The sequence below is a fragment of the Erpetoichthys calabaricus genome, chromosome 16 (assembly GCF_900747795.2).
Source record: "Erpetoichthys calabaricus chromosome 16, fErpCal1.3, whole genome shotgun sequence".
Classification (NCBI taxonomy): Eukaryota; Metazoa; Chordata; class Cladistia; order Polypteriformes; family Polypteridae; genus Erpetoichthys; species Erpetoichthys calabaricus.
This window is the reverse complement of record NC_041409.2, coordinates 90,713,651-90,731,082: the sequence shown is the minus strand read 5'-3', so window position 1 is coordinate 90,731,082 and position 17,432 is coordinate 90,713,651. Positions and strand designations below refer to the sequence as shown.

Below are 17,432 nucleotides of genomic sequence, written 5' to 3'. Positions count from 1 at the left end.
AGAGAGGATGCTACTCAGTGGTAAATATGGCCCTGTCCCAACTTTTTTTGAAATGTGCTGCTGCCAACAAATTCAAAATGATTTTATTATTTTCTTAAAATAGCACATTTTCTCAGTTTAAACATTTCTGATATGTTTTCTATGTTCTATTGTGAATAAAATATAGGTTTATGAGATTTGCAAATCATTTCATTCTGTTTTTATTTACATTTTACACAGTGTCCAAACCTTTATGGAGTTCAGGTTTTGTAGAAGAACAATATGTTGTATTGTGTGCTATTAAAGATAATATGTAAGACATCAGTTATTTGCTAGAAGGTCATCCATTGGCCCCATCTGAGTATATACTCTACAATACTATTAGTACATTGTTATATTTTGCATACTGTAAAATTGAAAGTGAATTATGTTCTTGATGGTTTAAAGAGTCTCAATTATAAGTTAAGTGTACACAGAATTATTATTATTATGACCAATTACAACCCATCAGGGCAAATGCTTTTAAGTAAACATTTAAAGTGGAAATAAAATGAGGACTTCCATATGGCTGAAAATGGTTTTGCAAAAAGTTGATACTATATATCGGTGGTCACAGCACCCATCCAAGAATGTACAAAAGTGTTTCAATCAGAATTTGTTCTTATGGAAAGACAACATACAACCCAAACCTAGAAAACCTAATAACTCAGCCTCACTTTTAAAATGCTAACCTGTTATGATAAGCTATCTCACCCAGACTTTCAGAGAAAAAATTACATTTGACAACAGTTACACTACATTTTTAATGTTTAGAAATTAAAAGATTTCTGGAGGCAAAAGCAAAAATTAATCAATTCAATATTTTCTTCAGTAACTGAAAATACATAAAGACTTATTCTATATTGTAACTGTAATATCTCTACACCTAATTAGGCTGTTATGTCCATATCTAATTCAAATATAGTAAAATGTATATTACTATTTGACAATCTGATAGTGTAAGCTTCAAAATGTTTCAGCAATTTTTGAGTTACTCTGGACCACATGGGTTTTTTTCAGCTTCAGGTCTAACTCAGTTTTATTCATATACACATAACTTTTCAATTTTTTGGCTGGATTAACAAAGTGAACAAATCACCAGTTAATGAGAGACATTAGCCTCTTTCCATTAAATGTAGGCTCTTCTGCTGGGCTCTGATGCGACTTGGAGGCATTTATTCTGTCAGATGGAGATGATAACCCAACTCTTCTGGGGAAGACCACTGTTTTCTAATCTTGCTTCACCAGATGAGAGATAAAGTGGGTCTTGAAGGCTTATTTATACTTAATACAGAGCTTACTTTTTGTTCATTCTTGTTCAACAAAATAATTGTTGGGAAAAGTTGAGAAATACAAATTTTGAGCTATGAGTCTGTTCACAAAAGTGGCACTGTGTGAACATAAGCAGTAGAAACCCAAGCTACTTTGTTCATGACTGGTCAAAAACAGTTCAACAGGTGAAACCTAAACTACATTTTTTATTATTGCAGAAAGACTACATACAGTTGTTCTTCCTTGTTTGTTACATGGAAGCTAAATTTCTATACAGTATCTGCTGCCAGAGACAAAAATACATAATATCTGTCTTATATATAACTGGGGCATGGAGAGTCTTTGCACATTTTATAAATTGAAAAACTGAATGTACTAAACCACCATATTACAAAAACTAGTGGTATGAGTCTGAGAACTGCATCAATTAGCATTACATAAACTATCACTATCATAGGGTGATTTAGTTTGGTTTGTTATGCTCTCAAAATTTTTTACATGGTTAAAGTGTGTTTTCTTTTTAGAGTTTTTCTTGATTTATGTTTTTTACTTCACATATCAACATGCTAGTGACATAACTGATAACTGATACCGCACATGCCCAATAGTATGTGTGTGTGTGTGTGTGTGTGTTCACACACTTGTCCAAATGTGAGAGAAGCTATTTTGGATATAAGTGCAATAATATATACTTTTCTTTGTGTGAAGTTTGCTAACAGAAGGTTGTCTTCAGACTATGTAACAAATTAGCAAAGAAAGACTAACACATCTTCATTTTTGACCTAGGTTTGTTTAAGCATTTAGTGTTTAGTAGTTATCTTATTGGCATTCATATCTGGCATACTTAATGTATTTAAAAACAAAACTCTCCCTGTTTTAATCACCTAAAACCCTGTCTTGTGATTTCAAAAATTGATCTCCATCATTCTAGAAAAAATCCTCATGGTCTAATGGTCGTTTTAATTATAATAACAATAAAGTAATAATAATACATTTTATTTATAGAACAGCTTTGCCATGCTAAAAGCATTTTTCATGTATCAGTCAGTAAGACTGTGATAGAAGCACTTCAACAGGACTGCAGTTATAATAAGTGTCCTTCAAAAGACAGACGTTCTTTAACCACACCAGCTGCATGAGTAAAAGTAAAACAGACAAGAAAAGAGTCCTTTAAAAAAATTAAAAGGATGCAAGCCATAAGAAAAACTCAGATTTCTTTTTAATTAACATGATACTTTGATTTTTATTGAGAATCAAACATTGTTTAACTAAAGAGTATCACTACCTAATGAATGCATTACAATTTAAAATATAATCTGTTGTCAAAAGACCATGCTAGAGAGAGGGCAGAGGGAATATGGGTTAGAGTTTGATACCAGGCCAACAAATTACCCATGGTGGATCCTAATGGAGAATACCAATCTTGGCTTAGTTTATCTAAGACATAATGTAAAAGTGTTTAATATATTAGAAAGCCTATTAACATGTAGTGACACTTATAATTTCCCATCCAGTGGAAGTTTCATTTACATGAAGCAGTAAAGCCACTTTTAAACTTCACTTGTATTCACCATGCTAAAATTGTACTTTATTCTTATGTTATAAGAGAATTAAATCAAACATTTAAAATGTATGCATGCTTTTCATCATCTACATAAGATGACATCTAAGTCAAATGCTAGAAACTTTTTCCTTCTAGCACTACTGTTTATAGCTAGGTCACATGGGACTACTTTTCCCATGAAAAAAGCAAAGACTAAGGACATTATAGAGACTTAAAAACTGGCAATACTCCCAAAAGCTGTTTGTTTCATATTTGTCTAAAATCACACACAGAGGGATCAGGATACTGTGTTCCCATAATGTAATGGTGATACCAGTTTGAAGCCACCCTGAACTTTCAGCCAGTGTCCCTTGGTCAACAAAGATATTTGACAAATTTGACTAAGCACTACCAATAGTGCTTGAAATTCATCTTTGGCTTACTATGCTTGTTACTCAGTTTTGCATGAAAAGTAAACATTGCACAATAAAAAGCCAATCTATTCCACACAAGTAAAGTGAACACTGAAAAAATGCACTGTACAGAAAATAGGTCTAGTACAAGCATTATTTATAGAATTACCAAGGTGGAAATCTGTAAGTGAGTGTGATATCCACTATAGTTTTACTGAGGTACTACCTTATCAGTGTAGGTTTCACTTATAAAGCAAAAGCTAACAGTGATATTAAAGAAAATTAAAAAAAAAAAAAAAAGAGAGAGAAACAGTTCTATCTTGACTTTGTTGTGCCGGATTCTTGTTGACTAGATGAGAAGTGGTACTTTTAAACAACTGATCTTTACAGAACTATATTAGTAAAGCACTTTGGGAATTTGTTAATTTCTGAAATTTACTATTAAGAACAAAAAGGAGTGCAAATTTTTGGGCAGACTATCTTTGAATGGCAAATTATTTTTTTCACACTTTACATTAGGGAGCTAATGCAGGGCATGCTGTGCAATCTTGCTTTCTTTCTTTTGCTTGCTTTTCATGAGGATGTAAGAATGTCAGTATCAGTATGATATAATACCGTGTTCACTATGGGCTTTGTTGATTTGAATCCCAAAATTGAGGACTGTAAATGCTTCTCCTTGTAAATGTTGACTATGATTCAAGGAACTGCTGTTGGTGATAAAACAAAGTGAAATTATCAGTGCTTGACTTTTAGTTTGTCTCACGATATCACAAAGCACCTTCTATGTATACACACAAAATGAATCAGGATAAAATATAAAAAGCATTCACTCACTTGACTACTGAACTTCACATTCAGCACATAGGTTTTATCACCTAATGTGGCTAAGATGGAAAAACACTTTGCCCAAAAGGATATGCTTTATAAACAGATGAACAGAATATGAACAGAGTGAGCTTGTGAAGACAGTAACAACAACATTTATTTCTACAGCACATTTTCAAAAAATGGATGTAGCTTATTCGCTTCCCGGGTCCTCCCTGCGTGGAGTTTGCATGTTCTTCCTGTGTCTGCGTGGGATTCCACGGGGGGTTGCGGTTTCCTCCCACAGTCCAAAGACATGCAGGTTAGGTGCATTGGCGATCCGAAATTGTCCCTAGTGTGTGTGTGCCCTGCGGTGGGCTGGCGCCCTGCCCAGGGTTTGTTTCCTGCCTTGCACCCTATGTTGGCTGGGATTGGCTCCAGCAGACCCCCGTGACCCTGTAGTTAGGATATAGCGGGTTGGATAATGGATGGATGGAGGATGTAGCTTAAAGTGCTTTACAAGGTGTCAAAGAAGTAGATAAATGCAAAGATAAACAAATTAAAATTAGATGGGAATAATAATGCATAATATGTATTATACAAAAAGAAATAATGCACACTTACAAAAGACAGATATCTATCCATCTATCTGTCTATCGACAGATATCTATCCAAAACCAAAACTGCTGAACAAAAATTGTTGGAAAAAGCCACAAGCAAAGTGCTTACTGTAAATGGAAAACCAGCTGCCTAATATTTGCAACCACTACATTGAAAGTCAGAACAATCTGCACTCTACCCAAAAGTCTGGGATACTGGGAGCTGTGTGCTTCCATCTTTAATAGAAAATTTATTGTGATACCACATACAACAATCACTCACACTACACGTGGTAGCAAAGAACATTGCAACTGTAAGCAAAATGGATTCAACTATGAAAACAAAAAAAGTTGCTGTCAAAACACGATTCACAAAATGATGCTGAGACAATGTTACTAAAGCATGGAGAAAATACAACATTAATAAATCATTAAAAAAATAAATTTACAAGATTACAGATTTTAAGAAGGATTTGTAAAAGTATGAATAGTTAGAGAATACATGTAATAAAATGAATATAACTTCTCTTATCTATAATAGCACCAGGAATGTTCATTATCAAGGCATTAGCTATGTTGTTTTTTGTGTATTTCTTAAAGCTTCCTAGTACTCAAACATGCCTTGGTTTTGGATGTTTAACAGCTTTACAGTTTAACTTTCATATGGTACCTGTGGTAATATAAGTAAATAAAGGGACTAACACTGAAATGCAAAATCTCATACTGTACCTTCGACTTATAATTCAATGTCTTTGTGACAAGGACAGGCTTTCCTTTTATCTCAGGTGCACTGTGCTCTTCTTCACCATTAACATTTTTCAAAATGCCTGTCCCTGGCATTTTTTTATTCTGGAATTTAAGAAAATAAAAAATGTGAAATTAAATAGACAATACATATAACAAAAGTAAGTCCTCATAATATACAAAATGTGTAACTCAAATTGAGCAAATCTACTCTCTATATATAAAATCCTAAGCCTAAAAGTGCAATGATTTTATGTCACGTTTTTTGTCACGCTTTAAATCGGGCTTATTTTAAAACCTACATATATATGTTTGGTATCATTCTTTTCAGAATTTATCAGACTTTAATGATTATGTTGTTAGATTTTCAGATTCTTATTCCATTTTTAAATTATAAACTAAGAAATACCAAGAACTCACAAGACAAGACTAGAGTTTGTGCCAAGAGATTTTGGCACACCCGGGGCTGGAAATAAAAGACAAAGAGTGGGACAGCTGCTGTACAGGCTTTTAAATGTTCAAAGGCACTGGGGGGCTTGCCTAGTACAGCTATAATATTTGTCAGCATATTTGTCGCACAAACTCTATCTAAGTCTACAAACACTATTATTCAAAGCACAAGAAGTAAAAAAAACCTAAAAAAGAAATTAAAAATTGAAGAAAGTTTCATAACCAGGAACTTGTTGTGCAAACATATGCACATGAACAAATTGGCTTTAGATAGCTGTCAGATTACTGCAGTTGGCATTCATGAGTAGACACTAACTGCAGGTGGGTGGCATGATAATGAGCATCTCTGAGGGAATGGCATTACAGTTATGTGGATGACATTAATATAGCATGCAAATACCAAAAACAGGAACATTTTTCCAAAGTTTTACAAATGAAAGAACAATTATTTTTGTGTAAAAGATTGCTACATTAGCATACAAAATACAAGGTAAAGTGTTCTCATAAAAGAAAATAAGGTAACATGTGGCCATATAAACTCACAAAGAAGGAAAACCATTCAAGGCATTAAATCGGATCCTTTGTAACTCTAAGGCAACACTGCTGACCAACATATCCTAAGTTTGAATATCCATTTTCTAATCATGCTTATCCCAATTCAGTGTCATGTGAGCCTCAGCCAAGTAGCACTGTCCAAAAAACAGGAATCAAATCTGGACAGGGTGCCACTCCATCACAGGGAAAACTTACACACAAAATATATAGATTCAAACTGGAGTTTCCAATCAATCTAGTCTGACGATGTGGTGCTGTGAGGCAGCTAAAACACCACTAGTCAATCCCCTTGCACAAATAAAGATTATTTTGGAGTCATATATTGCAGAGGTATCAGCTGAATGCAAAGACTTACTCATCGAAGTGGATGTTGACCCATAGTACAGGGGTGTTATTTTGGAAAAAACATTTACTTATTTCAGAATTTATTGTTGTGGAGTGTTTACTACTGACTTATGACTGAGTGTTGTGAGCTGCACTCACTGCCTTCATCAGCCAAGTTGACCTAATGCAAATTATTTTTTGCACACTGCAGTTTATATCAATGCATGCACATGTGTAATAGTTTCACTCATACAGATTTTGCTCTACGTAAATACATACATTGTGGCATGATACAAGATGCAACAGGAATAATGCACACCACGTAGTATGCAAAACGTATGTAGTATCTGATTAATTCAGAGTTACTAGACATACATACAGTACTTACTGACTCAGTATAACAGTCATAAAGGAGCAGATATTTATTTAACTTATTTTTATCTCACAGGCAATGTTTTATATTGGCTCAAATGCAGTCTCTAGAGATTGCAATCAACATATTTAGTATCTGATTGATATGGAGGTTCCAGAAATACAATATATGGCCAAACATTTGTGGACACCTGACCATCACACCTACAGTATATGAGCTTATTGGACATTTCATTCTAAGTTAGGGAACAGTTATGGGACACACTTTGGACCCCCTGGATGAAGAAACAAAGGAGAGAATTAAAACAAAAATGACCATCATTATGAACAATGCTGCACATCTTCTCTTTCATACACTGACACAGAGGACTTTCAGTCAAAGAATCATTCAGCAGAGGTGTGTCAGGAAACACCACTAGGGTTCCTTTATACCAATGTTAATATGCCTGTATAATGCTTCACCGTGACTATGACTGTCAACCAGGAGTTTTCTTTCTTTTCAAATTTCTTCCTTTTTAGTCATGGTGTGTATTTAGACCATAATGTGTGTGTAGGTGTGTGTGTGTGTATCTATCCATTCTAAAACCATGGGTATTCATATGGAACTGGCCCCACCTTTGCAACTATGACAGCCTCCACTGTCCTAGGAAGATTCTCTTCACTTGGAACCAGGGGTCTAGTCCAAACCCTTAAAAACAGCCCTAGATCTTTATCCCTCTTCCACCAAACTTTATAATAGACACTATAGAGTCTGCAAAGTAGCATTCTCATGACATCCTGCAAACCCAGATTTGTCCATCAGACTGCTAGATAGTGAAGTTTGATTCTTCACTCCAGAGAACATGTTTCCACTGCTCCAGGGTGCAATTGTGGTATGATTTAAAACCACTGAAGCGGACGCTTGGCATTGCACATAGTCATCTTAGGCTTGTGTGCAGCTGCTCAGCAATGGAAACCCATTTCATAAAGCTTCTGGCACACCGTTCTAGTGCTAATATTGCTTCAAGAGGCAGTTTGGAACTCTGTTGTGAGTGATGCCACAGAGGATAGGGGACTTTTACATGTTCTGCTCTTCAGCACTCTACAGTCTTGCTCTGTAGGTTTGCATGGTAAACTACTTCATGACTGAGCTGTTGGTGGTCGTACTTAACAGTAATAGCATTTACAGTAGATTGGGACAGATCTAGCAGAGCAGAAATTTCACAGACTGACTTGTGGCAAATGTGGCATTTTATGGCAGTGCCATGTTTAAAGTCACTGAGCAGTCGAGTATGGCCGATTCTACTGCCAATGTTTGTTAATGGAAAATGCACAGCAATCTGCTTGATTTTATGCAACTGTTAACAATGGGTGCAACTGAAACCCCTAAACTGAAAAATTTTTCCACATACTTTTCGCCATTGTACTTGCCTACCTACCTACAAAAGATATCTTTTAAAACAGTAGAAGATAAGCCCAAAGAGATGCTATAAGTTCAAAAAAACAGGTGAAATGCCAGACCTCTTACCCTTGTTTTATAAGTCATTTGCACAAGAACTTGCTGCTTTTTCCTCCTTCCAGTGAGCTCTTTTTCATCCTTCATGTCGTGCGAAGGAAATTCAGTTGCTGGCTTTGCAGTAACAATGCGCATCTCCTGTTTTGTGAAATCCAGTACAAAACAAAAGTGAGTTAAAATTCAAATATACTTTGCAAGACCCATGTGGATCTGACACTGGTAGGAATAATGTGCCTACATGATGAGAATGGTAAACACAGAAGAAAAACAAAAACGTTGGCACTATGTTATCATTCAGTACAAGTTTTAGAGAGATTTGAGAAGGCATACCCCATTATAAACAGCATATTTTTTTACCTTCTGCAGCTGACATGAAATGAAAGCTTTAATCGTCTGAATGATTTCAGGATCCATACACCTGTATACTCTATTCTGCATATGTGAAGTCATGATTCAACAGCAGAAATGAAAACTGCAGCACATTAGCCAGATTTTGCTCACACTGAAGAAATACGACATTGCCATTCATCTGGCAGCATGTCTTCAAGAATATTGGAGGAAGCTGGAGGCTGCCAAGAATAAAGATAAAGTTCAACACAGGAGGCACAGAAGCTCAGAATTTGAGATTGTGACACCACCTTCTATTATACTGTACTGTCCATGACTAGTATGATACTCATTTTAATAATGCAGTTTTTAAATATTTTTACAACTGACAGAATTATAGTTAAATGCCACATTCATTAGCACACAGTGCAACTGTATTTTTTACAATAAAATACCTTGGCTATTAAGAAGCTAAACCGATCCTTAGTTTAAAATACAATTTTGTTCAACCAAAAAAATACCTGTTGATTAACGGAGTGATAACACCTTTCACACTGAAAAAAACTAGATGAAATCCCTACCCAATATTGAAAATGAGAGCAGGACCTTTAAATCTTTCTGGACACCACTCATTAATCGGTAAGAAGTACAAAATCATTGTATACTAGCCAACCCGTGGCGTAACATACGCCGCATAATTATGTATTGATGGGTGAACACTTGCTGAACGACACAGTTGTCCAAATGGGGTGGGTTTGTGGATACCACTATGAGTGAATGAAAAGATGGACCTCTGGAGAGAGCAACATACAATTGTCCGTGACTGAAAGCGGGATCGTCTGTGACGATGGAGGCCACGCTGGTGAAAGTTACTTCGTCGGTAGGGATAAGTTTCAGCACTTGTTCATTAAGGTGTAGCGAGTCTTCGTTGTTGACGCTTAATATAGCTTGCGTACTGAGTTGTTCCGGAGTCACAGTTGAGAAACACTTTTTTAATGTCTTTTAAGCGCAGGGAAAAAAATTAACATGTGAAACATCCGTAATGTAATAAGCCACCAAGAAAAGTAACATTGCAACAATGCACGCTACGATCCGATCGCTGTAAACAGAAGTGAAAACAAAATTGAGGCCGGTGCATAAGGAGTCTGTGGAAGATTTTGGGTTCGCTTCCCGGTTTCTCCCTGTGTGGATAGCGCTTTGAATACTGAAAACACCGGTATATCAATGTAATGAAGTATTATTATTCTTATGCGTCCAGCGCTCTCTCTCTCGCGCACCTGTATGCGTGTGTGTGTCGCTCACTCTCTCTCGCTCGCTGCACGTGTTCCTGCAGGCATACCAGTAAGTGAATGAAAAGCTGGAACTCTGGAGAGAGCAACATACAACTGTCCGTGACTGAAAACTGGTTTTGGCTGATACATTCACATCTTTTTGAAAGTTTGGCCCTGTGCCTTATTAATTGTCATTGCAAAGGCAAATCTAACAGGAAATTGTCTTTGCTCAGATGCACGCGCAGGCTCTCTCTCAGCAGCACGTGAGCTCCCTCCCCCTCTGTCTCTCAGAAGCATGCGAGCCCTCTCTCTCTGTAACATTGCAGCAGTTGTATAAACACTTTTTTTTTAAATGAGTTTTAAGCACAGGGGGGAAAAATGGAACATTTGAACAAATCCAAATTTTATGTAAAACCCAACCAAGATAGTAACATTGCAGGAGTTCACCATTTTTAATCAGGCGACTGACAGTAGTGGAGTCAGGCACAGAGAAGGTCAGCTGCTGAGAAAGCGTCTCGACTGTTGCAGGGCGGTGAAGCAGGTGAGACGCTAATGAAAAAGAGGCACAGGGCTTATTGGTTTTTAAAGACTGCTTCCTTCATTGTGTTTTAACTTCAGTTTTAAAGGATTGCGCGGCTCTCTCTTGCGCTGCCTGTGTGTGCCTCTGTCTCTCTGTGGTGCTGCCTCTGTGTGTGTGCGTGGCTCTCTCTCGCGTGCTGCCTGTGTGCGTTCCTGTGTGTGCGTGGCTCTCTCGCGCTGCCTGTGTGTGTGTGCGTGGCTCTCTCTCGTGCTGCCTCTGTGTGTGTGCGTGGCTCTCTCTCGTGCGCTGCCTGTGTGTGCATCTCTCTCTGGCGTAACGTAACCCTATGTGAAAGTGGCTTATTAAATCTGGCAGCATGTCTTCCTTAGCTGTTCCCTTAGTGATAATGCACACAAAACAATTCTCTCTTTCTCCAGCTTGACCATAGGAACTATAGGAACCTACCAAATTTTCCTCACCTCCCACCCATTTTTATTCCAGAGGCAATAATGATCAGTCCTGAAGACTCAAGACAACATCTTAAAAACATATAAAAGTATTTTCCTTTCAAAGATCCCAGGGTCAGATGGGAAAGGATCGTTCACTTAACATCTCAGAAAAGGAGCAGAAGGCAGCCATGAATAGAATTCACTCCATCTCCAAAGCATTCAATCATTCAATTTAAAATTTTTTATCAAGCACATTTATCTCATTTAAAATTGTCTAAAATGTATCCAGGGCAATATTCAACCTTTGAACGTTGCAATCTAGCTCCAGCCTCTCTGGGTCACATGTTTTGAGTGTGCACCAAATTAACATCATTCTGGACAAAAATCTTTGAAGGCCTATCATACAGCCTTGGTGTCACAATCACTCCTAACCCATTAACAGCTGTGTTTGGTGTACTCCCGGATGGGCTTAAACTGGAGAAGGACAAACTGATGGCATTTGCCTTTACTGCACTACTAGCACATAGATTTATCTTGCTCAACTGGAAGAACCCCAGCCCACCTATTATAAGTCAGTGGGTAACTGATGTCCATATTATTTGAAACAAAAAAAAAAGAATTACGTTAAAATTCTTATGAAACCTTGTAAAAAAATTTTCACACTTTTTATTCTATACAATTTCTTTTCAATATAATTTTGACTAACTTTTTCACAACTTAAAAAGAGTAACAAATAATAAGTGATCCTATTGCTTTGTCTATTACAATGATTTTAGGTCACTTTCTCACTTTAAAGTTGAGATGATCAGCAAGATAGAAATAAATTCAAGTCCAGAAATGGACTGGGCCTTCTACAATGCAATTCAGTGCCATTGAAAGGTTTCTGCTATGACGATCGATAGATAGATAGATAGATAGATAGATAGATAGATAGATAGATAGATAGATAGATAGATAGATAGATAGATTTTTTTTTAATCCCAAGGGGAAATTCACATGATGTTAATTCAGAAATTCAGAATGATGTTAAAATAATAATACATACATTTATAAGTTACAAGGTACTCTAAATGGACACTGTACACGTGATGACAGTGTGTTTTCTCCTAATCGGAACTACACTGAGAAAAAGCCATGCATTATCTATATAAAATATGTCAAATGCAGGTAGTAGGTACATTTTTCTACAAACTGATTAGATTAGATGTGAGGACACTCATGGTCTACCAAGAACTGGGTTGGCACACACATTACATCTTGATTTAATATATACATGTGCAATTAACTTTTACAGTACAGCCATGGACTGTGGAACTGGGGAGGCCCCCTGGGCATGTGCTACTTTTAACTTAATTTTAGTGATAAGCCAGCAACACAAGGGAAACTGAATTTGGTTATGTATGCTAAAGAATCAAGAAACTGTGCCATTAAGCAAGCAGTTAAATCCACACCATTGAGATCAGTGTTAGATTAATACTTGGTGAAGCTCTAAGCTATATAAAGCTTGGAGGGCCCCTTTTAGAAATAGCAAGGTACTTGAAGTGAAAGTGAAATGCACAGGGAGAGACTGAACACGTACAAACCGAAAGGGAAACTGGCTTGTTCGTATACCGAGTGTGTGGTCGTGAACAGATTCAAAAGTTTGGCGAACGTTTTGGTCGTAAACCGATCTGTACGTATGAACTGAGGTTCCACTGTATGTATATATATATATATATATATATATATATATATATATATATATATATATATATATATATATATATATATATATATATATACACACACACACACACATATATATATACTTTTTCCTCCCTATATTTCCATCTCATCTGCAACCTAGTAGCTGTTCTCATGAACACTCTTATGCTCTGTTGATTCAGCGCACCTTGCGAAAAATTTAAACTGGTAGACCACAGGTAGTTTTATCCTCAACTTTGTATTAAGAATTATGCTGCTTGGTTGAATTGCTATTCTGGACTATCAGTACATTTACATTTACATGTATTTACTCAGCAGATGCTTTTATCCAAAGTGACTTACAAAGGTGGTTAACATGATCAAGTAACATCAGTCTAAGGAGTGTTTTGAGCAAGTGTAGCAATTAAAGTTACAAAAGATGATCAAAACAAAAGACGACCAATAAAGCTAGAATAACAAAAAATGATCAGTTAACAATATGACAAATATCCACAGAGCAAAAACGTCATTAACAATGTGAAAGATATTCACAGAACAGTAGGGTTTTCAATCACTTCTTAAATACATTAAAGAAGTCAGCACTTTGGATGGAGGTGGGTGGTTTGTTCCACCAACTAGGGGCTACATATGTTCAATGGTAGGTTTGAGTGGTCAAGAAAGAGCACAGCACCTCACCAGTGTCTCCATAAACATAGGTGAAGGCCCATTGACTAATTTGTATTTAAGCTTCATGAATTTGAACTTAATGCATTCTTGCTACAGGAAGCCAATATAGCAAACTGAAGAGAGGAGCCACATGGGACCATACAAGGGACCATTTTGGACCATCTGCACTGTCTTGATAACACATGAGTTTCCTACTGCTAGTAGTGAGTTGCAGAAATCCAGAAATGACAAATGCAAAGCTTGGACCAGAAGTTGTGCTGCATACTCAATCAGATAAGGTCTGATTTTTCAGATGTTTTACTAAGGGAATCTGCATGAACGAGAGGCTGTTGAAATGTAGTCAGAGAAAGATAGGTGCTCATCAGTTACCACCCCAAGGACTGACTTGGCAGGTGTTAGAGACAATGAGCCAAGCTGTACAAAAATGGGGAGTTAAACAGATTGGCTGACCAGGATAACAAGAAGCTCCATCTTTGCCAGGTTGAGCTGTTGATGGTGGTCCTTCATTGAAGTTGAAATACCAATAAGACATGCAGAGACTTTAGCTGACACCATGTTCACTCAGGAGGGAATGACAGGTACAAATATACATTGTCAGCATAGCACTGATATGAGAAACCATAGGATTGGATGATGGGGCCCAGTGAGGGGGGTGTAGAGACAGAACAGTAGAGGACCCAGGACTGATCCTTGGGGCTTCCCTGTACATAGCAAGGAGAGATATCAAGGATCTATCAGAAAAGGGAGTAATACTGTTCCCCTGTTTATTTTCATCTTGATCCTTGCCTGAGATTTTGGCAGGTCTAAAATGGTTATGTTACACTTTAAAACCCTTAAGGGACAATGTTTCCTTCTTTTCGCTCTCCAAAAAGCCTTTATAAAAAAGAAGGAATGAATTTTAGTATCAATTTTGTAAAACTGTATTAGAAAGGAAGATTGACTCTTTTCCTCATTCCTCTGTATTATAATTTGTGTTGATATATTTTATATTCACTTCACCAGTAAAAGTGATTTCAGAAAATGAGATGGAATATTTTACATAACCGATTGAGATTTGTCTGTTGGACAAGAACAGTGGTGTTTGGTGGACTTGGCAATACAGTAATCCCATCTCCATCGCGGGGGTTGCGTTCCAGAACCCCCCCGCGAAAGGTGAAAATCCGCAAAGTAGAAACCATATGTTCATATGGTTCTTTTTATATATTTTAAGCCCTTATAAACTCTCCCACACTATTATAAACATTTCCCGCACAATTATACAGCATAAACCCTTTGTATTCTCTTAGATATTAGGTAAGATTCGTTGAAATTATGTATGTAAACACAGTTTACATACAGTAAAACCTAAATAATATTTTAAAGATATCGAGCGTCTCCGATATCACATATATTACAGCCATTACGACAGACAGGCCACCAGCAATAAATACGTACAATGCAAGAAAAATTGTATACAGTAAAATGTGTGTACAGTGACACTAAACTATGTACATGTAATAAGTACTGTACGTAGATAATTAATTATGGTTACTCACCAACAATGACACAACGACTTGTCTGATAACGATGAGTTTAATTTTACTGCACAACAAAGGAAAGCGTTACAGCTCTTCTAAAGGAGCCTCTTCAGGCGACTGTTTAGCACCGCCATTGTTCTTCTTCCAGCACTCTTCAATCCAAATCCCTAAAGCAGATTCCATCCAGAGTACTGCCTTATCACGTCCACTTGCAACTCGTTTTGCGCCCTGGTTAAAGGACACTGCGGCCGTAGATCTTATATGCTTTTCCTCCTTTTTAAATAAAAAGAATCGTGGACTCATTGATGCCGTAATGGTGTCCTGCAGCGGTGTAGCTGTTCCCTTCCTTCAACATATCCAAAACTTTTACCTTTTCTGCAATCATTTGCATCTTCTGTTGGCGCTTGGACACGGCCCCTGAATCAGTAGCAGGAGCACGTTAATGCTGAATGAGTGAGATGAGACTTCCTGGTTAATGCAACACTCCGTCGCTGAGCCAATCAGCACACAGGAACTTAACTGTGTGCTCTGATTAGGTAGCTTCTCAGTCATCCGCCAATAGCGTCCCTTGTATGAAATCAACTTGGCAAACCAACTGAGGAAGCACGTACCAGAAGTAAAAAGATCCATTGTCTGCAGAAACCCGCGGAACACTGAAAAATCAGTGTTATATATTTAGATATGCTTATATATAAAATCCGCGATAGAGTGAAGCCACGAAAGTCGAAGCGCAATATAGCGAGGGATTACTGTATAGGAATATCAGTGTGCAAGGTAATAAATTTGAAATAACCTGATGATATCAAATTTTTTATTAAACCATTGCCTTACAGTTTTAAAAAGCCAGGAACATTGTAAACCTGCATTGCAAGTTCGCAATACCAATTAACACTCAGCTTTATACACTTTTTGAGTCATGTGGTTTCTATGCATATTAAGAAAATTACTGAGAAAATTGTTTTTCTATAATTTATGCCTTTGTTGAGAAGATGAATGACTGAGGACTGTTTCTTCTTGGTAGATATGTATTCAATTCCACTTTATGATAAGGCAGATCTAATTTTAGAGTTTGAAGCTAATATAGCATCTTGATTTACAGCAATTTTAAATCAACTTTGAATAAACCACACCTTTCAATCATCTTACTGTTCGTGTGCTGACCTGCAGCACTCTGTGACACCAAACCAGGGTCGTCATACTGTAGACACTTTCCATGGCCCTTGAGTACAGCAAAAACAAAAGTACAGTACAGTACAAGAGATCAACAAATTATCCTAAACAAAACTCCATGACTGGTTAAACATCTCTTAGCCCAACTTACATTAGGAGACTTCTTTATTGTTATTGTTAAGTCCTCAGCTTTATTCTTTCGCGGAGGGAAAGCCATGCCCTCCTGTTCAGCCTTGCGCCTGTCCTCTTCCACCTCCTGGAGAAGACAAACAATATGAAGTTGAGTTCATAGATGTGCAGAAGAACTTTCCTTGTATGTCAGTTCTCTACACCTACAGCTGGATTACAAGAGAAGTGTAGGTACTAAAAAGAACATCTTAATTTCTTGAAAAAAGACTAGTATTAATATTTATTTTTACAAAGTAAACATTCTATTTAAAGATCAGAGACCTATCATATTTGCAAATATAATACTTTATACTGCACTTAAAACAAAAATAACTTTCAATAAAACATATGAACCCCATTTTATAAAGTTTTAAATCACTATGTAGTATTTAAATATAAATACATATACGGTTTACAAATACAATGATTGTGTAGTAGTGGTCTGTCATTTTCCTACTGAGGGGGGCTATCACGATTGAAGTGTTAGTGATGTCAAGTACTACTGTACTATTCTAAAAACGAAGACCAAATGGGAAGAATTGAGAACAGTAATTTATCAAAAATATTAAAACGGATATATGAAAAGCCTCACCCACAATGTTAGGATAAGCATAATTTAACAAAGCAACTTTTTTAGTTAGTTAAACATTTAAATCTATGGCAAAATACATTTCCAAATTTCCTTTAAATATAAATCTCACACTACTGCATATTTCTGAATGCTATTTAAACAATGAGATCATTTAGGAATGAAACACTCAGTGATTGTGGAACTGGTTACAACATAAAACTTGCAGCCACAGTGGGCTCCCATAAATAAATTAGAGGAAAACTTGGTCTTATTCACAACCATGAGTGCCTATAGTGAAATATCCGATTTAATAAACTATATGATAAGAAAGGCTAAAGGACAATTACTAATTCTAGGACAAGAGAAATCTACAGCATAAGAATGACTTGACATAGCCAAGTGAAAACACTAACAAGTCATACACTGAAATAATAAGTTCCATTGTTGGCAAGGACTGGCTTCTAATTAAGAAACTGTGAT

At 36.7% G+C, this 17,432-nt stretch overlaps 1 protein-coding gene across 1 annotated transcript in view; it reads right to left on the bottom strand.

The window, feature by feature from the left end:
* Nucleotides 1-17,432, bottom strand: part of LOC114666973 (coiled-coil domain-containing protein 9) — a 155,029-nt gene that overhangs the window by 117,143 nt on the left and 20,454 nt on the right. Inside the window, exons 3-5 of the mRNA XM_028822030.2 lie at nucleotides 16,365-16,469; nucleotides 8,602-8,727; nucleotides 5,379-5,498 (exon numbers count right to left, since the gene is read on the bottom strand). Of these exons, the coding sequence (XP_028677863.2) occupies nucleotides 5,379-5,498; nucleotides 8,602-8,727; nucleotides 16,365-16,469 (351 nt within the window). The remainder of the gene's footprint in view (nucleotides 1-5,378; nucleotides 5,499-8,601; nucleotides 8,728-16,364; nucleotides 16,470-17,432) is intronic.